General features: G+C 41.3%; 1 protein-coding gene across 1 annotated transcript; it reads right to left on the reverse strand.

The window, feature by feature from the left end:
* Positions 1-1,111: 1,111 nt before the first annotated feature.
* Positions 1,112-24,286, reverse strand: SERINC1 (serine incorporator 1). The gene is made up of 10 exons (XM_019537978.1): positions 24,144-24,286; positions 17,731-17,892; positions 15,992-16,185; positions 7,668-7,747; positions 7,325-7,462; positions 6,487-6,656; positions 6,285-6,375; positions 4,481-4,622; positions 4,147-4,377; positions 1,112-2,745 (listed from the first exon to the last, which is right to left on the reverse strand). Exons 1-10 carry the CDS (start codon positions 24,180-24,182, stop codon positions 2,607-2,609), a joined length of 1,386 nt encoding a protein of 461 aa, XP_019393523.1. The 5' UTR covers positions 24,183-24,286; the 3' UTR covers positions 1,112-2,606.
* Between the last annotated feature and the right edge of the window lie 2,679 nt (positions 24,287-26,965).

The following is a 26,965-nucleotide window of genomic DNA, read 5'->3' on the forward strand; positions in this document are numbered from 1 at the left end:
AAAGAGAAAATATTCAGAATCCATTGAATCTAGCCAAAGAACTGGTTTTCACCATTAAGATTTAAACATCCTGGATACAGATCTCATGTTATTTTTAATATATTAATTGGGCTATTACTAGATTTGTAGACAGAACTGAAGTCAAGCTGCATATAGAGAAATACATGGATTTGAAGATACTCTTAATACCTCAAGCAGTGAGGGACCACTCCAGATTTGCCTTGCAGTTCATTTTAATTCAGGACCACACCAACCTGCTTCCTGAATATAGCCAAGTCTGGTTAATTTGGCATTCAAGGGTAATAGTGGATTATTAATAGTAAGCTACTCTCATGAGAGGTATTTTGCATGCCACCTCAAGACATACTGAAAAAACATTTTTACATTTGTAATTTTTTTCATTTGAGGCACAAGTTCTGTTCATACCAGCTTACTCTAAAAACTGTATGATCACATGGACACAAACAAATTCAGTACACTACTAGATGAGCATTACATTCTTATGAGGAAGTAAAATAACAGTTTGTTTGTTTTTTTGTACTGTACTCTTACATTCGTAAATGAAGACTACCCTTCTGCAAAATGGACTGGTTGTCTGGCCTGTCAAGCCAAGAAAAGCTGAAGAGTATCCAAATACACCGTAAACATCAGCTGGCTTCTCTATAAGATGAATAATTATCAGGAGCAAATTCCACTGTGATTCAGTATCTACGTACATACGGAAGTGACTCGAGTGCTATATACACATCTAGCAGTGACAAACTACTCCAGTGACTAAATTACATGGATTTTACTCAGGATTTATGCTATCCCTTATAGACCTTAAACTGGTTTCTGGTTAATGTACGATTCACAATCTGAAACCTCTCCTTAGGCTTAACCATGCAGGCCCTTGTGCTTTGGGCCAACAGCACAACGGCTAGCACACTTGCCCAGAAAGTGAAAAATCCAGGATCTATTTTCTGTACATGCTGCTCCTCCCTCCACACCCACTTGGCAGCAAAGAGTGAGAGGACCATGGGGCCTGAAGGACAGCAGACACAGAATCTGATTCTTTAGAGCTGAGGGGAATCTCCTCAGACTTTAGTTATTGAATAAAAATAGCCACATCTTTATCTGAATTCATTTATTGATAGGTAATAAGATACTCAAAAGGACTGTATGCTAATGATCATCTGCTTCCAAAACTTAAGCCTTGTTTTTGACACAGTCTTGCTTAGTATACACCATTCAGTGTTTGTCAGCAGATTTCAAATAAAAGCTTTAAACACATGTACGATAATTAGCTACATGATATCAGTAGAAACACCAAACATGAGTACATGAAGATGACTGCTGAAGGTTCACTCTCAACCAGATTGCCAAAGTCTCAAGATGTAACAATGGAAGATACAAATACCACAGCTCATGTACTTTAACCACGAAGCACAATAAGCTTTTCAAAAACTGCACAGAACTATGCAAGTTTTTTGTTTTTTTTTTAAAACAATAGTAAACTCCTTGATACCCAGTCAGATTTTCCAGGTACAAGTCCATCGCCAGCAATGGGCATGCCGGGGACCACTAGCAGAGAGGTTAAGCAGAAGCTATTAAAATAGGTCGGGTTCTAACTCCCTGGATTCAAGGAAACATTTTTTGTGGCTAGTTGCAGAATGCAAAACTCCTTAACTACTGTAACTTCAACTGCTTTTTCTCCATACTTCTAACCATCAACACATGCCACCACATCCAACCATCCTTTTCAAACAATTGTATCTTTCCTCACTGATTTACTTGAAAGCTCTTCAGAACTTTTTAGATCCAAAACAAATATAAATTGGCCAAAAATGGCACACACACACAACAATAAATTACCACTATCCCATTTACACTATTAAAACCCCTCCCTAAAAAAAGTGTATTGTAAACCCATGTCCAACATCATACTGTGATTAATTCAGTGCCAGGTGCATATTGTTTTCCAGCATATCCTCTTGTTAGCAATGAGACATAAAACTTTTGTTCTCACTAGCTGCAAGGAGGACATCAGCTCAGAAAGCCCATGTACAAGCTTCTGCAATTAGCATTCAATACATTACATGCCAAAAGTCAGACATTCTGCCCAAAGCAATACAAGCTGTCAGACAAATGTGTAACATGCACCATTTGGGATCTAATTTCTCAATACCTCTTGAAGGCTGACTTCGGAATCAAGGCAACAAGGATTGTCAAAGGCAGCCCCAGCTTGCTACAATTTTGTAAGCAACTCCACCTAATGAAGGTTGCAAGCCATTTTTTCTTGCACCCTTTGCTATTAGAGAAACAATGCAACTGGAGAACTAACACAGAAACGTTTCCAAATTTAAACCTACCATTCCCACAGCGCTAAATCTAGAGCAATCCTATGAATTCCAATATCCTAGCAATTATCAGCGAGCTTGGCTAGAAAAAGTCTTAAGTGAAATGGCAAAAAGACATGATTACAAAGTTAAATCATGCAGAACAAGGCAGGATACACTAGATGTGGCTAACCAAGCGCACACTTATTTACAACTACATTTGGAGTTTGGAATACTGTTAGCTTCAAACAAGTGGCAAAATTAAATACTTCAGGGAAGAAGCACTGCTCAGTCAAAGTCACGGTTTGTAAGAACCAGTGGAGCAACTAGAGTCCACACATACAGCACAATCCCAATCCAGCTGGAAGAGATCTTCACCCAGACTGATGGCCACTTACTAGTCATTGTCTCATAGGAGGAGTCAGGACTGCAAGGAAAAACACAAAAATGTTCCATTAGAAACAAGTTCCAGGACATGCAACTTTTGTTCTCTGAATCCAGACTGATTTCAGAAATCATTACCTAATGCTTTATTTCCAGATAGCTGACCCTTAGTTCAAAATTTTAACTCCCTTAAGTAATGCCTGAGCATCACTGCAAAGAGTAACAGTTTGAGGCAGTAAACTGACAAGTTATTTAAACCAATTTTAAATTAGGATGTAAAATCAGTAAGCAAGGGAACCTTTATTTAAATAGTCTATTTTAATCTTGTTTTGTATTTGCTTTCTTTGGACTATATACAAAGCATTTGATTATCTATATAATATATTGGATTTGAGGTCACTGGATGCAGTAATAAGCTAGTCAAAACAGCTACAAAACATATCAGGCATCACAAGTGAATTAACAGGAGTATATGGCAAGCAACTTAATGACAGTATTTGTGGGTGGATAGGAACTGGGTGGCATTTCCTGACTCTGGAAGTGACTCTAGCCTGACTTGCAATCCTACTGAAAGGGTATTCCCAACAATACTTGACTTTTTTTTTTTTTTGCGTGCATGTCAAGAGTCTTTATAGTTATCCGACCCGAAAACCTACCACCAACTTCAGTAGATTCTCTGTGCTAGACATTTAATAGTGCATTGAAAGGAAAAATCCCTTTTACAGAAATACTGCCCCATAATTCATGTCTGCGTATACACATAAGCACACTAAAAATAAGTACATAAAAAGGTAGTTTTCTGGTAAGTTTCAGAAAGTGGATACATTTCTCGTTGCAGATCCCAAGTATCTTCACGACTGATTGCCGTTTTTTCCTGTCTGTACCTAGCACTGGTGTTAACTTTGGGTTGTGTACACACAATTTTTTTTGTAGTTTAAGAGACACCACTTCTTGATTCTTGAGTATTCTGTGAAACCCAAGAGTTTCAGACCACATCCTGACTTTAAATGCAATTTAATATTTTAACAAACAAAATATTATTAAATCTTTGTGAGCAAACAAAACCCCTTTTTGTTCAAAGTATATGAACAAATCTGAGAGTTCCTACCTTACGATGCAATGGACTGGGTCACAGATAAAATTAGGCTCTACCATCCTTATAGTTAGTAACCTGCTCTAAGATTAGCTTCACTGAGCAAACAGGATTACTCTGGTATAGTTAAGAGAACCAATGCTACTGCTATAAAATAGAAGCTTACATTTGTTTTCAAAAACAATTAATTTAATATGCAGTAGAAAATGATATGAACCTTAAGAATTCCCATAATAGCACACATACCAAACAGAAGATGGATCTTTTTCAAACCATCTGAAATTATAACACTCCTCCAAAATTGTAGTGCCCTATTGTTCAATCCAAGTACATTTTATTAAATACATGTACCTGTACCAGTTGGTGAGAGTCATCATGATATACAGCGAGGCCAAGAAAAGCATGAAATGAAAGAAGGAGTAACTATATGTAACTCCATCCCTTTCATTGTCTATGGCCCGATGGACACCATCTCCATCATCAAGGGAGCCATCACTTCTGGGTACTCCATCTTCTATCAGTGTGGATTCATCACTGGTTAGTGTCAGTTTGTTAACCTGGCTGTTACTGGATGTCCGGATGCTGCATTGTAAGAGAATTAATACAGTAATCAACATTTTAAAAATTAGATGCTAAAATATAAAAAGAGCAAAACCTACTTAAAAACCTGACTCATTATTCTTACCTTGAATAGAGGACACACAACAGAAACAAAATAAGTCCTACGATTCCTTGGGCATCCCACCATTGGACAACCTGATTTTGGCTTGGAACAGTGGTGTTGTTGTAACCAATTATGCTGAGCAAGCTTGGATTGCACTTCCTGTCTGTTGGGGAGAATACATTAGAAATTAAGCAAAACAAGAGTGTAAAACAATTACTTATACAAAGTACTGAAGACAGCGGTATAAGGAATTTTTATGAATTCAGAAAGCAACTTAGTAAACATTACGTTGTATGAAAAACAAAGGTGGTGTTTGAGGAAATAAAGGGAAAACATTCTGAAGAGAATGGTTTAATTATAAATAAAATATCCATGGAGTCTTTTATGGCTCCAAGTGACTCCTAAACGGAAGCGTAGGAAAAATACACTGTCTTTTTCTACAGAAGAGTGCTTAACCTCCAGCCTGTGGGCCAAATGCACTCCACAAAGCCATCACATCTACCCCATGAGGCTCCCCATAGGTCAGAAAAATTTAGCGGGAGGGGTGGGGGAGGGAATGGTGGCAATTAATATGGCCACCCTCTCCCCTTCTGAATTCCTAAATCCCAAGCACTGCACAGCAGGTTAAAAACAGGGCACACTTCATTGCCCTGCTAGATCAGGCCCAGGCTATGCCCTTCCTGGCTGGATCAAAGCCGGATCAAGCTCATCGAAGAAGGCAAGCCCTGAATTCTCCATATGTGAAACAAGCAAACAAATGCTAGCACAACCTCAGAAAGAGATCTCTCTCACTCCATAAAATAAAGTAGGCTATGCCTGGAATGAAACAAGGGCTCCTGCTTCAGACAGCATATACCATACAGTAGTGCATCCTAATACACTCTTTCAAAGATCTGAACAGGGAGGAATTTGTTTCTTCACTTTTCTTTTAAAGACTAGGAAGTCCCATACAAACTCTATGTTAAAGATGCAAACAGAAGAGTCTACCAGTCAGGAAATGACAAACTGTCATTTAAAGCATGTATTATGATAAAGCCTTTTCTCTCAAATTCAAATATCATCATCCACACAATACAAAAATGGATGCCTCAACTGTATGAGAAGCATAAAATGTATCCATTGGCTGTGGTAGACACAGCATTATGTGCACATCACATACCTGATGTACCTTTACCATCTCAAGGCAACCATTAAGAAGTGTGGCACTGACACCACAAATTGGAGAGGGGACAGGACAGGGCTATTTGATGACGCTTTGTGAAAAAAAAGGACATCATACTTTGAGAAAAACTGTCTCACCCTGGAGGCAGAACAACAACAGAAATGGGAGGAAAGGAAACAAGAAATTCACAGTTCAGCCCTCCCTTGAACCACCACCATGGCATCTGTCAGTCTGTGGCTCCAGAATCAGCCTTCTTAGCCATCAGCAGACTCATCAACAACCCTTTACTTAACCCGTGGAAGTGATCATCCTTGACCGTGAGGGATTGCTGCTGCCACTGCCAACATACAGGCAGTAGAGTGCAACAGAGAGCTCTCTCTTTGTAGCCTAAAATTTTCATCCTCTCATAATTTAGTACTCTATTTTACAGCAGCAGTTCCCCAATCTGTGGTAGGGGTACAACCTGTCAGTGGTACGCATTAACAGATGGATTATATTTACTTTTTATGGCAAAACCTTGCTGGTGGTACTTAAGGTTGTATCATTTTTAACTGATGCTGCACAACCCGTCAGAGTTTGATAACTGCTGCTTTACAGAGATGGCACACTTCACCTTTACAAAGAACCACCACCTTTTACAAGCATACACTTTGCCAGACTTACCTGGTTCATTGGTCATAGCTGACCAGGTTAAGTACATTGTGTAAACAGTGATCACTGAAGACTGCAGCAAACCAGATCTTGGCTGAGATTCCTAAAATACAGTAGACGCATGGAGAAACCCTTAAGACAGGCAGTTAAAGTAGGTGCTTATATTTATATTAGTACCTTTTAAAAAAATTACACAGAAAAACAAAAAGCATACCTGAATCTTAGGCAAAATTGACATTACAGAGGCACCAATACAAAGCAGCATATTAACACTGATGAATGCTTTATTCTCAGAGCAGCCTTCTGGATGGGTGTAATAAACATAAAACAGGATGACAGCTACCAGAGACAGCAGATAATTTACAGCCGTAGCTGACAGCAAAGCTGCAAAAGAGAGAAAGCAATTAAGTAGGCTGAAAAATGTGGAGCAATACCTTTTAATATTTTCTTGACTGTGGGTTTTTCTTTTAAAGTAGAGCATTATAAAAAAAACTGGAACAAGACAATGGCTATAGAGAGATGTCAAGTACTGAAACTTAAACTTACCTAATTAAAACCATTAAAATGATAACTGGAGGAGGGATCTTTTTTATACTGTATCTACATAACACCTGGCAGAATTCTTCCTAGTGTCTCAAGGCACTATCATAAAAAGTAAAATACCACTAATCAACAGGAAGTTTGGAGCACTAACAAAAAACTCAAATACAGGAACAAGAAGCTGGATAAGGCAAGTTGAGGAACCTACCTAAATTAAATTAGATTGTTGCTGGCCCTTAATATCAATAAGTCAAGTCATGGGTGGAGCATTTTTACAAGCAGCTTATTCCTGAATAACCTTTTTCAACAAGCCTGAGAGGTTATATAACATCAAGTGAAAGACTCCAACTTAGCATAAATGATACAGCCTAACTCAGAGAATGGGAAGAAATTCTGGTTTTGAAACCAGCATCTTTGCTTATGAGGTATTTGGGTAAAATAGCATTAACACACTGCATTCTTACATCTCATTAAGTTTAACGCGCACTGAACTGTAGTACTCTCTTCCTCACCTGCATACCAGCATCTTGAATTTCCTTCCTCCATTTTTTCAACCCAAGATTCATTCCAGGAGTGGGCAAAATCAATAAGCAAGACCAGCTGAATAAGAATGAAGCAGAAGGCACCAGCCATGCCTACATAAAACCACACTGAGGACAACAAGGTAAAATTAATTCAGAGTAATGGGAGATTTACTTGCTTGTTCTTAGAAGTCTATTTCCTATGAGTATGCAAAAAACCCTACCCAAAACTATATAGATCTTTTACAGCTAAAATATCAGCATGCACTTACTTTGTTTTAAACAGATTATGACTGCATAATATGGAATAAAATGGAATCCAGTGTTATCTTACCAGTAGTAAAAGGTCCCTCTGGGATAAAAAAAGCCCCAACGCTAATTGCTACTGCTGTAGCAAACTTAAAAAACCAGAATCTAAAAGGGAAAAAGGAGAAATAGAATCATCAATAATTCCAGGGGAAAAAAATGTACACTAAACTTAAATAGTTAAACATGTTTTAGGGCCTAGAAGTTCAGAATTTAAAAGTTCTTATTTTCTAGCACATTTCTGATTTCTTTTCCTTGCTGGGCAAATCTGAAAACTGTATTTGCTAACTGCTCCTAGGAAATATTGCTCACTGAATTAAAATATCTTTTGTGCCAAGGCAATGAAAGGAATGGAGTCTAATTAGGATTTTTTTTTTGTTCTCTTTACAACCTGTACCTGAATAACTGCAAAGTTAAAAGCCAGTTTCAAATTCAAGTTTCTTAACTAAATAGCATTATATGGTAAGCCAGAGAGGCCTATCTGTATGGAGTTTAAGAGTCAGAATAGTTTTGTCTGAATTGTTTTATATTTAAAGTTTTAAGCATTTCATCAGGGGATGTTGTTGGGAATAAAATACATTTGTGGTCTTAAACTACAAATACTTTTAAAAAATCTGGCCCATGTATTCATGATGGTTGGCTTTGGACCCTAACTGAACATCTGTTATTGAAAATTTTGGATTGTTGCATTAAGAAGAAGTCTGCAATTACCTAACTTCTTTAATGACTTGCAGCTAATAAATTGCAGCTACTGAGACTGACAAAGTTCTTTGGGTGAATCTTATATCTTTTATTAGACCAACTTAAATAGTTGGGAAAAAAAAAAATTCTTAGCAAGCTTTCAGGTTTAAAAACCTTCATCAAGCCTCTGCAGTTGGTATATGCTCTAGCTTAGCACTTCTGAGAATCAGGGAATAGAAAATGAAGAATACATAGTCAGTAGACACCTATACAAAGCTTGCTTTAACCAATTTAAGACACGTAAAAATAAGTACAGGCATTCTGGTCCCTGCAGCATACCACAAGCCACAAATCTTTAGTACAGTCAGTCACCCATGAGCTGCCTTGAGATCCTTTCAAGGGTGCCACACTACGGACTAAAACACAAGGCCTACACTATTAGGCATGCATACCAGCTTCACAAGGGAAACCTACATATTGCAAACCGGAATCCACAGTTTTAAAAATATTCTATCTGCTGCAGTCCGAGTTCTTTGCAACAGAAAAATTGTCTTGTTATTATTCAAAAAAATTATCAAAAACTAAGAGCTGGCATTTTCCAACCTTTTCCAAAAGTTCTCAACCTTTTTAGACTTAAAAAGGTTGAGAACTACTGCTTTAGTACAATAAAACAGAAGCTTCAAAATGCAATCTACAAACAGGAAGAGAGCACAAGATACCAATGACACCACCAAGGCCTCTGGACCCTGCAATGGCAGAAAGTTATTACATGAAACAGGCCCAGGGGGAAAACAAAAAAACAACAACACCAACAACAGGAAAGGAAAACAATGGTCCCTCCTCCAAATTCCTTTTGCATCTCAGATACAGCAACTGGTTTAACCCTAATCATGTACACAAGACCAACCAGCCAGGCTATGGAAGGGTCTTTCCAGTATGACTGGGAGCCCCAGTACACCCTACCCAATCCGCAATTCTTCAGGTGAAAAAACTTGTTCTTTTATTATTATTTAAATTTTCCATATTCCAAGACAAATTAGCCAAAACAAATTCCAAATCCAAGAGTCAGTCCAGAACCACGCCTACTACTGGCAAACATCCTCTACCCTCATCTGGGGCTTCAAAGGTTTCCAAATCCTTTGGCAAGCATCCTACTTGCAGACCCAAGCCCACAGGTCCCCCTGAGTTTGCTTGCCCTCAGCCATATGGCTACAGGAGCAAGCTGAGGAGTCTCCCCTTTCCATAAAGTGGCATAAAGCAGAGACCTTCCCACTCCAGCAGCTAAGTGGGAGGTTTACTATACATGACCTTGGCAGATACTATTCCCAGTGCCAGGAGAGCGGTCGTCCCGGGGTGCAGCTAGGAAGACCACCTCCGTGGTCACACTATTTCCCTTTCCAGACAAGCACAGAACTATGCTTGATCTGAGCCCACAAAACAAGCACAAAACCAGAAGCCAAGTCATGAATTCAGGGTGGGGACGGAATCACTGGCCTTTTGTAGATGTGTACTGTTTTCTAAACTGTGTGTACTGATTTACACCACAGAGTTTGAATCAAATTTCAATTCGAATTAAGAGTTAATAGACTACCAGCCCCTTAACAGACCCAATTTGCAGTCGGCTGTGTGTGGGCTCATGCAATTAGCATTGGAAGCAATTAGGCAGGGATAACATAAGCCTTTTCAAGCACTGCTCCATTGTTACAAACCTACTGATGGTTATCTCAAGTGCTATTCCAGAAGCATAATGAGTGCAACTAACCTGAGTACTTATGACTGTCTCAGACAATATGTTGGTTGGGGGGGGGGGGGGGGAATCTTGCCCCTTTCTTCACAGACTAGTAGCCCATGTGCTTGGGCCGAGCTGGGGCTTAGGATAGTAATACTTTGTCACAGCAGGGTGTTGTTGGCACCTCTAACTTTGTATCCGATAGCCTCTGTTGCCTTGCAAAAATCCAACTGAATTTCCCTTGCAGGGACTGATCGTTTTAATGCTTATCTGCCAAGTTCCTAAGGATGGTTTTTTCCTAAAAACAATGCCATATAGGCATGTTAATTCATTCAGTTTAAACTGCCCTGTTTGGACTACCCTAGTCCGCATTAACTTTAATCCTCCTTCAATGAGAATTAATTCAGACTGGAGCCAATTTTAATTCAGACTACAGTGCCTACATGCATCTAGTTATGGCTGTAATCCGGATCAAACCTTGAAAAACAAGGTCTATAGATGTCCATCTTGGCCTACTACAAGCAGCCAGAGGCCCTGAAGCCTGCGATTCCATATAAGCATGGGACAACAGGAATAGAAGGCATGCTAGCAGCATTCCTTGTCACTTCTCCCCTTGAGCGTCAAGCCCATACATCCCCTTGACAAAACCTGATCCAACTCTCCACCTCACATGACAGCCATAACTCACTGAGACCGCTTTCTGCAACTCTGACTTCTACCACTAGGTTCTGCCTGCATCATCAAGCCAAGCTAAGCTAAGCCTGCAGTTGGTGGCTGCCAGCCAACCGATTTGAAATGCATCACTGGTTACTGGGCAGAAGGGCAGGGATTCCTACCTCCACTCCCAGTCACGAGATCCTTGTTGAAACAAGAGATCTTAAACGGAACGTAGGCAGAGTTGATAGATAGGTAAGGGGACAATGCCAAGGAGAGAAAAAAAAACTGGTGAAAGGGAGACAGGAAGGAGCCTGGGATGGAAATTCTCCACAGAGCCTACCTCTGCTCCCGACTCTTTTACCCAGTTCTGTGTACAGCTGTTTTTAGTACAGCTCCCCTTCAGCTGCATACTCCCCAGGCTGCTGTTGGGAATATGCCACCATATAAGTTCCTGCTTCTCTAGAGTCCAAATCAAGTCCGGCACTATCGTCTCAGGTTACGGATCCTTTTGGCACTCACCCTAAGAACTGGGACCTGCGGTCTTAACTGCCTTCTCCCTGGGACTTCCCGAATTCCCCCATAAGCTAAGCACACCCAGAACTCCTGCCATGTGGCTTCTCAGGGTTCACAGGTTAACTCTTCAGGTGTATGAGAAAAGCATACCAAACAGACTTTGCATAACTAATCTTTTAGACTGCACTAGAAACACAAAGATTGGAGGGAGAGGGGATGGGAAACCCTGCCACTATAACCAACTGAAATACCATATGTATTGGAAAAAGTGTATTTTCTCTCTTTTCCTTCTTGGAAGCAATAAATCATTTTTTGCTAAAGCTTTAAAAGAAAAAAAAATATCAAGCCTTTATGGAAAAAACTTAAGATCAAATGGTTAAAACAATTATAACAGCCTGTCTTCAGTAGCTTGTAACTGGAGCTATGAGACCTCAGCTATTGGTGGAACTACAGTACACTGAACATTATAAAAATCTGCCCTGCAGACAAATGTCTAATATTATACACACAAAAAAAACAAAAAACAAAAAACAAGCAATGATATAAAAAGGAAAGTTTAACTAAGCGATTCTCAGCCTCTGAGCACTTTCTTTTCCATGCTATTGCCACCACAATCTGCTCTTCATGGCCCCCATGTTGAGAACACACGATCTAGTTCCCCAGGGGCACAAATTTCTGCTACTGTGGGGAAGACAAAAGAATTGGAAAGGCATGCTACTTTGGAATTTTAAAAAGCAATAAACCCTACTTCAAATCTAGACTGATTTAGATCATTAATCAGGTACTTTATTAGTACCAGTTTCTGAACTTGTGCAGTTTTATTCCTCCTTAGAAGTGACTTTGATTAAAAGAAATAAATGAACAGAGTAGGTTCATCCTGACATGTTACATATTTGATTCCAGATCCCTTTCAGAATACTTAGAAGTTCATTCTACATAACCAGTGTAACTGCTGTGATATTTCAGTCCTGGGATATAGCCTAAAATTGTAAAAGCATTTTAGCAACTCCACGTAATCCTCACAGTTTTGTCGGGTTTTGTTTTGCTTATGCTAACAAAAACAGGAACCATTATAAATCAGTCATTTTACTGTTATGAATTTGCACAAAGGCAGCGACCATTCCAGCTAATTGAGGTCTGATGGCTGTAACTTTTGCATCACTGAGAAAAGCTGACAGATTAAATTTGCGTATGTACAGAGCTTCCAAGTTCTGTAAGTCTTGCTGTGATTTAAAGACTACAGCTGAAACTAAATACATACCAACTACAAAAAATAAAAACATGATTTACATAAAAACTACCCTTAATAGGTATCACTGAAGAAATCACTGATGCTCACAGTAATGACAGAAGCCTCATTTATGAATTATTTAGTAATAAATCAAAGCCCTTTAAAGTGACTAGATGTTTTTTTCATTGTACACAATGTGTTATATTATTCTTCTTAGTAGCCTGCCAGAATCTATATTATTCTTCTTAGTAGCCTGTGATATCACTAAAACAGCAATGCAGTTTTGGGTTGGAAAGTTCAACCTCAGAAACACACATCATCAGGAGATTCCTAGACAATTTTATCTACCACAAAAAATACGGAATTGGCATAGAAGAGTTCCACACTACAACAGATTTGTATACACAGTCAGGTGGATTTTTGGTTGTAGCCGTGTTGGTCTAAGGACATATGCAGGCAAGGTTCTTTAGGCAGATGCGAGATATCTTTTATTAGACCAACTGAGTAGTTGGGAAAACGTTCTTAGCAAGCTTTTGGGTACAATCACCCTTATTCAGGCATAGGAAGTCTCTGCTGTTCTGAGACTCCAAGGAATGAGAGAAGCTAGAAGTGTGACAGGATGACAGTGAGAATCTAAGTAGGTGCAAATTAGGAAAACAAAAAGGTAGAGGAGGGAAGGGAGGGGGGAAAAAAAAGCAGGAGGAAAAAAAAAAGTCAAAGGTGAGTAAGGGAGACCTTACAGTAGCAATAATTCAAGGTAGAAAAGAGGCTGTCTATGAAAAAGGAAATGAATGGAAATTAGGAAGATAAAGGGCAGAAAAGTAAGGGAGGGGAGAAAAGTAGACCAGCTCAGATATGGAAGGTACCTGGTGAATCAGATGTCAGGCAGGTAAGAGCACTTTTGAAAACAGGTTTTAGGGCATCCTCAGTTTAAAACTATGCCAAAAAGACTTTATACCCCTGTAGAGGAAGGGTGAAAAGATTCAGTAAGAGAAGGGCGTCAAATTCACCTGTCTTGTGGGATGGATCTGGACCATATGACTCTTTGTGAGCCAGCTTTAGATGCAATAGCAGGGTGTGCGATAGCACCAGCTGCAAGGGTTAGTGCAGCTATCACTTGACCAGAGCCACCAACACATGTCCCCAGCAGCACTCTATACCTGGGATGTCAGTGGTAGACCCCTTACCCTGTCTGCCCCACTCCTCAATCTCCAGACCCTCGGGAGCTCTATGAGCCAGACAACATGGCTCTGTGGGCTGATTCCAGCTCACACTGTATATTTAACACCACTGATCATAAGGAATTGGTACTACTAGGTAAAGTGCCCATTGTTAGGTTTGTACATTAATTTTAGAAGAACTATGTTCAAGGCACTTGTGTTGGCTGAATGTAGCAAACAGCTGCACTTCTTGTTTATATAAAAAGCATGATGAAAGAGTTATTCGAGATACTGGCTTAGGAGTAGTTTGAAGGCATATTCCCAGGATGGAAAAATAAGGAAAAGACTATTTTTTTAAACGCCAGTTTGATCTGACCTATTCTGTCTCTCTCAATAGCTATGTTTAATACTGATGGGTATATACTGTAATAATTTTATTTATTGATAATAGAAGTAGAATTTTGAAAATATACAAACAACAAGCATGAATAACATCTACTTTCCCCTGAAATCCACGAATTAAGTTCTGTGAACTTTTAATTCCAGCAGGCTTGGGCAACAAAGAATTCATTTTTAGAGAAAACCATGAGAAGAATCAAGCACCCCACCAAACCACTTTGCAAACATGTCCAACCTCATACTGAAGCGGGCTTAGGGTTTTCTATTATGCTGAATATAAAATAAAAATGACCACCCCGTCTTTATTGCTCAGATGTTTGTAGGCAATACCAAGTGAATTTTTTGCAATTTAATCACCTTGGGGTGATCACACCCAGGAAGTCTAGCTGTTGGCAGTTTTGTGGCTGTTGTGGAACTAGGATTACATTTAGTGACTTAGCCGCCTAAAATCTGTATTGAGTGCCATTTTGATGTTTCAGAAGTATAACAGGGTATCAGTCATGCTGTTTCTCTTTGTCAAACTTGCCTACCTATAGCATTTCTTTGCTAACTGAACTATCAGACTTTCTCCTTCTTAAAATAAATTAATACCATGGCCAGTGTAGGTACCAAGCTCGAATCTTACTGATATTTTTGGCATACAAAATTGTTAACTAAAGAACGTCATTAGAGAAGCAGGGCTGAAAGAGACCTTACAAGGTCATCTGCTCCAGCCCCAGGTCAAGGCATGATCATCCCTGACTAAACCACCCCAGCCAAGTGTCTGTCCAACCTGCTCTTGGAAGGGAATATGAAGCTAAAGAAAGAAGATTCCACAATTTTGAGTTAGCTTGTTAAAAATGCATAATCACTATCAGAATCAGGAAGTCCTTCCTAATCACCCACCTGAATTCTCTGCTACAGCTTGAGGCCACTGCTCCTAGTCCTGTCCCCTACAGCAACAGAAAAAGCCCATCTTCATCCTCTCTATAAATCGCCTTACAGGTATTTGAAAACTTATCTAATCCCCCCTCCCCCCACATCTTTTTTCCCCAAAAAATAACCCTAGCTCTTCCAGCCTTCCCTCATAAAACTCTTGCTTCCTAGGCCCCTCATCATTTTCATCGTTTTATCCATGTCCTTGAAATGTGGGGCCCAAATACTCTAGGTGAAGCCTCAACAGTGCTGAAGAGAGAAAGAATCACTTCCCTTGATTTGTGACATTCCTGTTGACACAACCCAGTATGCTACTGGCTTTTTTGGCAACAAGAGCACACTGTAGGTTCAAATTCAGCATATGGTCTACTGTAAGCCCCAGGTCCTTTCCTGTAGTACTGCAGCCTAGGCAATCATTCCCCACTCTGTATTTATGCATGCAATTATTTCATCGAGTGGAGGACTGCATTTGTCCTGGATGAAGCTGATTTGCTTGATTGTGGATCATTTTTCCAAGCTATCCAGGTCATGCTGGATCCCAGCCCAGCCCTCCAATGTCTACAACTCAACCCAACTTGTCGTTATCTCCTGGGTGTCACTATGCTGGGGTTTGCTACTTTAACATACAACTGCATGAAAACTGCATTGTGCAGCTTAATGCAAAATCCCTAGATAGTCAAGTTGAAAGGAATGTGATTTCTATAACACAGTTAGTGGGTAACTGGCACTTCTACAAGCTTGTTGGACCTCCTGGAATTCCTAAGATGACAGTTTATCTTGGATAGGTTAGAGGCAGTATGTTTACTTTCAAGACATGTCTGGATAGACTTCCCCCACCAATAGAATTCAAACACTAAGATTAAGTTGCACAAGTGATAGCACTATTTTGCATTATTTTACACACTAAATTTGTTACGACTTCCCTTGAAACATTCGATTTATGAGCTTGCTATATAATTCCAGCTGCTATGAAACTCATTTCAAAGAGCTGATGTAACTGGAATGCTTCACTACTGGACGCAATCTTCACAATAGCTATGCCATGCACATTCATCCTTGTATCTTACCCATTATGCACTGCCGCTCTTGGATCACTGCTGCTCTTCACCTTGATCATCAATAAGGAGAACAGAAGGAAGAACATTGCCAAACCAAAGCACACACGATACACTGCTTTGTACCCAACTAAGACATCGCAATTCACGTGGCCATGCACACCAGGAAGAGATGTTCCGATCCCTCCATCACAAAAACCAGGAATCTATGATTAACACAAAAGGTTTCAGTGATCTGTGAGATTTCTATGAGCAAATTTTGAATTTTAATAATTTTTCAGTATTCATGAACCTGTATATTATTTCAACCACCTCATATACATTGATTATCCGACATTCTACAGCTGCATGATGCATGCATATAAGATTATCTATAATTCAGTGCATGGGTGAGAAAGTTTTTGAAAAAAAAAAAGAATATACAGAAAAAAAGGCTTAATCATACAATCAGAGACATCATCAATTTTTTGGAATCTACAATGAAAGTTCAATTTGCTGTTTCAAAGCAGCAGATAATAAGTAATTACTTCAGGGCTGTACTAATTACTATGCTGGTGATAAAAATCCACAAACCATGCACTGAGAAGACAGCCTTGCTTAGGTCCATTTGAAATAAAAAAAAAAAAAATTGGGAGGGGGAGAAGCGTAGCAAGACAACCAATAAACATTTCAGTAAGTTGATAAAAAGGAAAACTGGAAGCATCTTTTTTCAGTCTGTACCAAGATACCAGTAAACCTTTAAAGTGATACACTATATAACCATGTTTATGGTGACTGAAATTACTTTCAGATTTTTCAAGGCAACTGAAATTACTTTGGCCCATGTTCTAAAGTAATTACTTATTAAACCAAAAAAAAAGAACAGTTACAAATAGTGTTTTAATGAAGGATAAATCACAATGCACTCCTTAATCTATACCCAAAAGTATGATATTTAGCAGGGATAACAACGATCCAGAAAACTGAAGAAACAAGGACACATTTAGTATAAAATGTCTGTGTCATATCAGAATGAAGTTAATTCTTTGAAGGAGCTGGATTAACTGTCACATAAAACATCTAACTAATTGAAAATGAAAGTCTATCACAAAAAGTGTTTTATGTAATATACCATTAGAGATTTAACCTATAGTTTTACTAAAATACCACAATGGGCACCTCCAAATGAGCATGCATATGCATTATGCAATACTGCAGACCCATCTGTGGCCCAGATGCTGGCCCTAGCCTCTCCTACCCCACCTGGGACAATGTGCCACATGCACAGGGGTTCCCCTTGGACAAGTAGAAGCAGCACATATTGTTGTTCTGAACTCTCTGATTTCTACTGCCAAAAAAACACCTTAAAAGTGTATCAATAGATAAAAGTAAGAAAAATGTCAGATTTCTATGAACTAGGTTTATGTATCAAATTATTACATATAAAGTAATCTCTATGCACACATAAAAACCATGTGCTGCAATCTTTATTTTACATGCAAATACATCTGAGCAGCTCTGGACCCAAGAACTAAACTTTATTTCCAGAGGATATATAACAGGAGAACTGTCTGTATTCTATCAGTAACTGCTTATCCTTAAAACAGAACATGTAAAACATTATACACTGAATGATGACTGTATGCAGGCCTGTTTACCGGTAGCAGAACAAGTATTTTGTAACTTCAAGTCAGTCATGCTTTTATGGTGCTGTCTGGCCATTGTGAAATATCCGTTCTACCAAAGCACATTAAGCAAATAAGTAATCTGACCTTCTTCAGCTGTTCTTCCATGCCTGGTATTAACATCACACAGGCAACAGTCACTCCAAGAAGCAAAAAGAAAGCATAAGTCAATCTTGTTATGGTGGAGTTGTTTCCACTGGGGCAGCATCGACACAGCAAACATGGAGTACTGCCGCATAGGCATGGTATCTAAGGAGAAATGATGGAGCAGTGTTAAAAAGGATCAAAGTTGTTTATGTTCATATTCAAATATTTAACCAGGTTGCACAGACTGCTAAAATTACTGGCAGAAAATACTTTAAGATCATTCAGTCCACCTCCTCAACAATTCAAGATTATTCCCTATAACATTCTATAAACCTTTCTAATGTTATGAAGCTCATCAGGACTGCATCACTGCACGAGGAAGATTATTTTTGTATTTCAAAAGCTGCTGTTAACTTATTTGGTAAAAGAGTTCAGAGTTTGGTTTTTTGGGTTTGATTGTTTTTTAATATTGCACAATCTTCATTTATTTGTGTATAAGTGAATTATAAATGTATTATTAAATAATAGTCAAACCAGGTTTGCTTACCAGTTTACTGTTCTTGGGATTTAACCTATATGCTGACATTACATATTCTGTATGAAAACTATCTGGTATGTGTCTGTATGACAGCAGGCAAAAAGACAGACAGGTCACAATTGCTACCATGACTTCTGAGCATCAAGTAATACACAGTTAATGAATCAGAGTCCAATCTTTTGACTGAAAAAAAATAAATGCTATAAACACATTGAGAATTCAGGTGACCCTCAGTTATCTAACAAGCAATTTGCACAATTTAGAAAGGGATATAAAGTACAAGAACAATATAAAAATGGAAGAGACTCTATTCATAGGTAACAAATATTTATAGTTGCTCAGCATTCTTCTCTCCCTTTGTTGCTGATACCCTGGGAAAGCAAGTTACATCTAAGGGCAAAATAAATTAGACGAGAATACAGTTTACCCTACATAGAGGGGAAAAAAAGGCCACTTCACATTAAAAATCTATATTTTAGCCTTTGGCAATGTTCTCACGTGGACAAGCCAATATTTTATTAAAATGAGAGAAGGGCTTTGTTAGGGAATGTCAAACACGTGATACCCAATGAATATGGGTTACCCCAAGTTACTTTATTTCTAAATACATTGTTCATCCTAATTTAGTTACCAGGGATGACCATTTTTACATGGTGGCAAATCTATCCAATCTTCAGTTGTCACATAATTTTGCAGCAAAGGTGTTTGGTTAGTACCATCAAGATCAAGCAATGCTGGTTCTCTGTAGTCTATATTACTGCTGTTACTGCTGACTTTCCACCCCTTCCGTATTGCTGTTCTTCAGGATTGGAGCAAAGAGCTATCAGACTACTCTATTACAAAAGCATCTTTTCAAATGAGCCACAGAAGTGTCTTGGTTGTGCAATCCTATTGTCTTCCCTCTACTACAGATTCATCCTGAAAAAGCCTGCAGTACTCTTCTAGTTCTGCTATTGATTTTCATCCATTATTTACAGCTGGAGATGTGTCTGCCATTTTGTGAGACAACTGACTGGCAACTGTCATAGAGTGTTTGTGCTTGGTGGGTGCTTGAACCTAGAGCATCTTAACCTGCTTCCTACTTGAAGCTCTAACCCCAACTTCTTCCCCAAATAGCCTCTATCAACCCTGAATGATCCAGAATCTGTGCCCTGCCCCAGAATCATCTGCATCGTTCCAAAGGTTTATAAGTATCCTCTGGTAGCATAAGGGATGGCAAAGATGGGATTTACCTGATACTTGTCAGAAAACTTTGTGCAGAAACTGTTGTAGAGAGTCACCACTCTAGAAAACTATCCCAATCAGCAGTCTTGAGTACCAAAATGACTGCAGAGGCTGCCACCTCCTACTCATTAAATGAAGGGATCTTGTAGGAGTGCGTATGCAGAGACATACTAGAGGCTAGCAACAGCACAGACAGCAATATTCTCCTTGCCGGTGCACTGTAAGCAGTGAACTTTCATGGAAGCCATAGCTTTGTTTTTACTAGTGCCTTTTAGCTATAATCTCAACTTCTGGGGGGCAGGAGGGAATCTTGCCTTAAACACAACTCCCATCCATGTGAACTCCACACACATGAACACCAAATGCACAGTAGTTTTCTACACATGCATTACTACTACTACTACTGTGGGATCACATCTTGATTTCAAGGAAATATAGTAAGAAAAAAGTATTGATAACCAACAACCACTTTCCCCCCCCCTTAAAACTAGGTAGGTTTCAAGAAGACCATGAGTAACATACCAATTCCACCTACAAAACTCCACTCAGCAATAAGTGTGACAACTAATTAGAATTGATACCACTACTTTATACAAAAAGATGCTCAAAATATCAGAGGAAGATTTTTTCCTGACATACTACCATATGAACCACTATGTACAAATGAATTTACTTTTTTAGGCCTGACAAAGCAAAAGCTGGATAAAAAACAACTCTGTGAAGGTGTCAGTTGTTAGGAAGCTGTTCAGGGGAATAGACTGCCACATACAAGATACACTGGAGCATCCGAAGAAGTCATGCCTATGGGGGTGGAATTTTTGGCCAAAAGGACACATGAGCAGGCTAATCTAAAAACGTTCCATGCTATTCTTTATTCTTATATTTTATAGATTTCATAGACATTTGGGCTGGAAGAGACCCCGGAGGATCAGAGTCTAGCCCCTGCCCCAGGGGCAGGAAGTCAGAAGGGATCATAGGATCCCAGCAAGATAAGCGTCCAAATGTGTTTTGAAGGCATTCAATGTGGGTGCTTTAACCGCCTCAGGTGGCAGTCTGTTCCAAACCTTGGGGGCTCGGACAGTGAAGAAGTTCTTTCTTATGTCCAGCCTGAACCCGTCACAGTGGAGTTTGTGACCGTTCGATCTTGTCATCCCTTGGGGGGCTCTGGTGAACAGTTGTTCCCCCAGATCCTGATGAGCACCCCTGATAAACTTATGGGTGACCATCAGATCACCCCTGAGCCTGCGCTTTTGCAGGCTGAATAGCTCCATCACTCTCAGCCTCTCATCGTAAGGTCCATTTTCCTGACCCCTGATCATACACACGGCTCTCCTCTGCACCCTCTCAAGCTTTTCCACATTCTTTCTGAATTGTGGAGCCCAAAACTGGATGCAGTACTCCAGCTGCGGTTTCACCAAGGCCAAGTACAGTGGGAGAATGGTGTCCCGGGATCTGCTTGAGAAGCATCTATGGATGCAAGCCAGTGTTTTGCTCACTTTACTACCCACAGCATCACACTGAAGGCTCATGTTCATCTTGTGGTCAACCATGACCCCCAAGTCCCTTTCATCTGTACTGCTAACCAGCATTAAGACTACCGAGCCTATAAGGATGCTGCAGGTTTTTCCTCCCAAGGTGGAGAACCTTGCATTTTCTGGTGTTGAACACCATCAGGGTCTCGTCCACCCATTTCATGAGTCTGTCCAGATGTGCCTGGATGTTAACAAATAATACTTTGGTTTCTGGTTTAAATAGGTCCCTGAGACACAGAATCATAAATGACAAACCCAGTCAGACCTGTTGGATAAGCATGGCTTATGCATACTGCACATTATTCTTATATTGGACAATGTCATTCAACTCAGGTGACACCTGAGGGCTTACAGAGATCAGGACAGTCTTCATACCATGCATCTACCCCAACAATTTAAGTACCCAAGTCTTTGACTGAGTAAGGCAGCACTCAGGAAATGTAAGCAGAAAAGCAGGTTTGGGCCATTTGATTTGAGGGAGCAAAGAAGAGGGAAAATGAGCTTAAGCACTAGTAAGATTGTTTGAGTAAGATAACACACAAGTGAGTATGTATTTGTCCAGAAAGCTGCAACCTGGATCTGCAAATCACTCTACAAAAGTGACTGAAAAGATTAAAAAAAAAAAAAAAGAGCAATATTTATTTTAGGTTCTCCAAGTATTCAGTACAGCAAAGGCTTTGTTATCCGGCACCCATGGGGAATGGGGAGTGCCGGATAACCAAATACACCGGTTATCTGAAAGGCAAAGACATCAGTTTAGGCTGCCGCTCCTCCCGCTGCGTCAGAGAACCAGGGGATAGGGAGGGGGGCCCCAGGCACACCGGGGAAAGGCTGATATACAGGCTGTGGAGGCTTGGCAGCACAGGCTGCTTTGCTCCAGGCCATGCGGGCCTGGTAAAACTGGAAGTGCTACAGTGGGTTTTTGCTGCATCGACTTGCATGCTGGTTAGTAAGGTGCCGGATAACATGGCTTTTACTATAGTTGTTTTATCTGGAATTCAGTCATTAGAAAAGCTTTATTTTTTGTACTGGAAAAACGAGGTATGTTAAAATTTATGTTAAAATATAATTTAATTAGCTTGATAAAACACAACTTGTCAGCTAACACAAACTAGCATTTGAAAAAAATCGTGTTACTGCAAGGTTAAGCATGAGCAGCACTTTTTTTCCTTTTTGTTTTTTAAGAAGCAAACGTTAATTTGCACTACTTTATAAACACCCAATTCAGATCACAGCCCTCCCAGAATATGAATGTTTCTTTACCAGTGCATACATATGATGTTTTAATTTATGCCTGCATCAGCCTAAAAGCTTGGTAAATTGAATAAAATAATATCATGCAACAATAACACTGAAGGACAGCAAATTTAGATTGGACATCAGGAAAAAAATTCTTTACAGTGAGGGTGGCCAAAATATTGAATAAGATTCCAAGGGAGGTGGTACTATCTCCTTTCTTGGAGGTATTTAAGAGGAGATTGGACAAACACCTAGGTGGGTCATCTAAACCCACCACTCTTTCCTGCCTAGGGCAGGGGGTCAGACTCAATGATCTAATAGTTCCCTTCCGACCCTAAAAATCTATGAATCCATTAATAAAATAGTTAAATTAACAAGAGATTAGAGAATCAAACTGGCTTTTCTTGATCATACACGAGAGAGAACTGCTTGTTAATTTTTAATCATTATGGAGCGTTTTGCATTCAAGTCAGCGAGTCGGCATTTTAATGTAGCGCTCTGTACACTAGCTTTGCCAAACAAGAATGGAATGAAATGGCAAAACCTCCTAACTATGTGAGCTGACTTTGCACCCCTCACTTCCACTAGATTTATTCCCCACCCCTACGAAAAAATAGGTTTGCACCTTACAGACTAACTGAAATCAGACAAGCACAGCATGAGCTTTTGTGAAAAGCAGTTTGCCTCTGCTTCCTTTCAGCATCCAAGGAAGCAAGCGAAAGCTCGCTCTATGCATCCCCACTTCAGTTGGCCTATAAGGTGCAAACCTCCCCCATCTTCTGGATGGGAAATAAAACCAGTCGAAGTAAGAGGCGGGAAGTCAATCCATAGTTGGTCTGTGACTGGTACAAAGTGACTCTGCCTTCTCCCTGACTTCTAGTTAATGACTCTGCATGAGGGGAAAGAATTTGTGGGGGAGGGAGGAATACCTTTTACTGGCCCCATTGCATGGCTGGGATGCACTCAGACAAGCTTTCCAACCCAAGACGCCCTTCTCCAGGTGTCTCTTTATCACCACATACTGCCCCCACAACATCTAGGGGTCCTGCTCCCCCACCCCAGGAGCCAGTGGGATCCTACCTAAGCTGCACATTTCAAATCCCTTGCCCAAGAGAGCTTTCCATTAACCAGCCTCCTGGGAACTACGAAATATAGTAACCAGAAGGAAAGAACTCAACATCCTGCTCGCCATCAGACACTAAGTTTTATCTGAGCCAAACTGGCACAAAATGAGCTTCTCCAGCCAGGAGATCTTACCACACCATCAGCTCTCCTGTAAAATATGAATTGTCATTTCCACCTGGGAGAAATTTTACAGTCTCTCCACTCTCCTTGCCTGAGGAAGGGCAAATGTGTCCAAAAGCTTGCAAATAAAAAAACACTTATGTGCAGGTATCTAGCTGGTCTGATAAAAGACACCACCTCTATCATGACTTCCGATTCCCTTTAAAATCTCAGCACTTTGCTCAACGGGGGTGACTCAGAAGCAGGGGGTGGGGGTCAGTTTCTAAGTCCCGGTAGCAATTTAACTCAGCCCCGCCCGAGGGCTGCTGCTGCTCGCGATCCAGCCTACGCTTCGTAGCACAAGGGACATGAAAGACTCTCCCTCCCCCCCGCGCTGACGTCACGGGAGGCCGAGCCGGAACGGCAGTAAGGGGCAGGTTGCCAGGTTCGGACCGGGGCGGCCTGTACCACTGGGTTCGCAAAGGTCCGTGCCATTTGAAGGGGGCGGCCGGACCACTGGGGAGAAAGGACAGGGGGACCGGCCCATTGGCGGTGGGGGGAGGGGAGCGGTCCCCACAGGACCGAGCATAAAGCCCCGAGCACAGCGCTCGGGAAGGGAGAAGCCGAGCGGGGCAGGCCCCCCCGGCCCACGTTACCCAGCTGGCCACGGAGCAGAGGCCCAGGACACTGCCCATCTTCGCCGCGCTCTGGAGCCGCCGCCGCCAAGATGGAAGCGGCTACAGCCGCCGCGCTCCCCTCCTGCTTATGCCTACTTGTTTACCCTTCGTGCGGGTACTTCCGGCGCTAATGCGTCACTTCCGAGAAAATCGAGCGAGGGGAGGGAGAAGAACCCCGCCCACTCGACGCTGGTCAGCCGGAGTTCGGCGCGAGGAGTGGGCGGGGTTTAGGGGTGGGCGTGGTGATCGAACATCTCGTTTGCATGGCCCCGCCTCTCTCCTTCGGGCCCCGCCCCGGGGCATGCGCCCATGGGCATCAGTGGGCGGAGGTTGGTCACTGATCTGGGCAGCACGTGCTGTCGGGTATACGATCGTTACCGTGTGTGTGCAAGAATGTCACCCTTGGGAGGATGTACAACCAACGCTCAAAATGTACCATCCTTTTGGAGGGAGCTCCTTGATGCAGCACATGCAAAACCCAAGTCCTTCTTGGAAGATCAGGGAGTTACAGTGGATGATAAGCTGACTATGAGCCAACAGTGTGCCCTTGTTGCCAGGAAGGCTAATGGCTTCCTGGGCTGCATTGGTAGGAGTGTTGCCAGCTTGGCAAACAAATGTTTTTACAGCCAGTGCTGCTACTGGATAAATTTGTATTTGGTGGATTATTGGGGTTAAATTAATACCAGGGTGACCAGCAGCGATGCATGCAAGACACTTCCCAGCCTGAATTTTATTCAGAACTGGAAAACAATCCAGAAGACAAGGTAAGGGTGCAAAACAAAATGGAAATTTATTACAGTAAAACTTTATCTGGCATGAGTAAGTTAAGTGGGGTGCCGGTTATCTAAAAATTCCAGTTATCTGGGCTTGCATGCGGTGGCAGCGACAGCATTCATACTCCCCCCGCACCCCGCGTCCGACCAGCCAGTCACTGCCTGTGCAGCCTACAGAGGGGAGTCACTACCCTTGCTCCCCCCGCTCCCCTCCAGCCCTGCTCTAGAAATACTCTGGTTAATAGAATATTCCAGTTAATAAAATGCCAGTTAACACAGCTTTTACTGTATAAACCACAAGGAATGGGAAAAACAAGAGAAGAGGGCAATAAAAAAGTGGGCAAATAGCAATAAATACAATATACTTTAACAATTGTCCCAGCATCAGTAGGTCTGTCTCAGAGCTGCCCTATACAGGGTGTGGGTGCTGCTGTATGTTTTTCTCCAAGGGAAGTCTGCTTCTGGCCTACTCTTGCTTTCTCACCTGCCACATCTGTGATGAAAAAAAGGTTGATTAGTATACTTGGATGACAGTTTTGTCCAGCTAGTTTCTGCTGGCTATTGAAAGAAAGGTTTGTTGGCCCAACACTTGGGGGCCTGTACTGGGAGCTCCTCTGCCCCTACACTCCCGCCTCAAGCCTCCATGTCTGTCCATGTCCAAAATCCTATTGGATTTGTACTGTCAGCCGGGTGTCAGTTTGTTAAGAATTGCCCCACACACCCAGTACCTAGCTGAGGGCCCTGCATCTCATGCCAGGAACCCTGACAGTCCATCCTGTACAAAAATCAAAATGTGTGGCAGCACATTTCTGTAAAAGCTGCCTCTTATCTATCCCTGGTGCTCACATCGCAACTCAATGTCCATCAGCCCTTTCCCTCAGTTCTGGGGTCCTCTCGAGGGTTCCTGCTGGGTCCTCCAGCCAATAAGGGTCAGCACTCACCATCCAGCTGCAGTGTCTCTGTCCAGCTGATGAACCCATGTGCTGTTGGTCAGAGTTAAAAGAGTTTTCCTGTCGGGGATCGGAGATTCCTGCCGGCCCAGCTTCCAACTGGTGGGATATCCTTCCCTAGCCAGGGCTTCCACAGCCAGATGCTGTGCTATTTATCCCAGCGGACACCATCTGGTCGGTCAGAACTGTAAACCAGGCACCTCAGTGGTTTGCTGCTCCCTTGGGCACGACGGGTGCTGAAAGGACCCACTACCACTGTGCTGGTAAGGTGAAGGGTGCAAGCAGGGTTTTTTGTCCCCCCATCTTGCCTGCTCTACTACACCAATACCAACAAGAGATGCAGGTGATCAACAGCGATGCAGAATTATACTGTACCGAACAAGCAAACGGCTGCAAAACAGATCAAGTAATCGTGAGTCAAGGTCGAAATCCAATGTGAACAAATCTGAAGGTCAAATCCAAATGGTCAGAAGGCACAGATGTCCTAGAAGATTGGGTATTGCAATGGAACTGCTTCTCCCTGTCCATGAGGTGAAACAGATACCACTATTAGCACAGCAACCAAACAGCCAGGCACTGATGTTCAAGCTCACAAAGACACAAGACACACTGCTAAAACCTTTGAACAGAATCCAGACACACACAACCATCATGACCACAATTGAACACCACTCAAATGCAACCACAAATGCATGCACAGAGCACCAAAATGCAGGTTTCTATAGACTGTAATCACACCACTTCCATTATCCAATCATCTAAGGTAAAGGACCTGTCACTCAGGTGTCAATCATGCAGTAACCAATCAATCTCACTCACGTTTGATACATACACCTGTTCCTCACCTTGACCTCAGAACCACTCATACTTTTTCCACCACTCATACTGACGTGACTGCGTGTGCCCAAGTGATCTAAATGGGACAGGAGGTCAAAAGTTTATGATCTTCCAGAGACTTCTATACAAAGTAACCACTGTGCATGCTAACTACTGTCTACATGCTGGCTCAATGCTGTCTCAAAACTCACTGGTAACACCGCCAGATTGAGGGAAGTGACTATTCTCCTTGATCTGGCCC

The sequence above is a fragment of the Crocodylus porosus genome, unplaced genomic scaffold, assembly GCF_001723895.1.
Source record: "Crocodylus porosus isolate Cpor-Errol unplaced genomic scaffold, CroPor_comp1, whole genome shotgun sequence".
NCBI lineage: Eukaryota > Metazoa > Chordata > Crocodylia > Crocodylidae > Crocodylus > Crocodylus porosus.

Bases quoted from the DNA above. Each gene is read 5' to 3' on its own strand.
- SERINC1 (XM_019537978.1), bottom strand. From the start codon at position 24,182: ATGGGCAGTGTCCTGGGCCTCTGCTCCGTGGCCAGCTGG. The intron at 17,893-24,143 runs GTAACGTGGGCC...ATTTCTCCTTAG, and splicing joins TCTGCTCCGTGGCCAGCTGG to ATACCATGCCTATGCGGCAG. The intron at 6,376-6,486 runs GTATGCTTTTTG...ACTGTATTTTAG, and splicing joins CAATTTTGCCTAAGATTCAG to GAATCTCAGCCAAGATCTGG.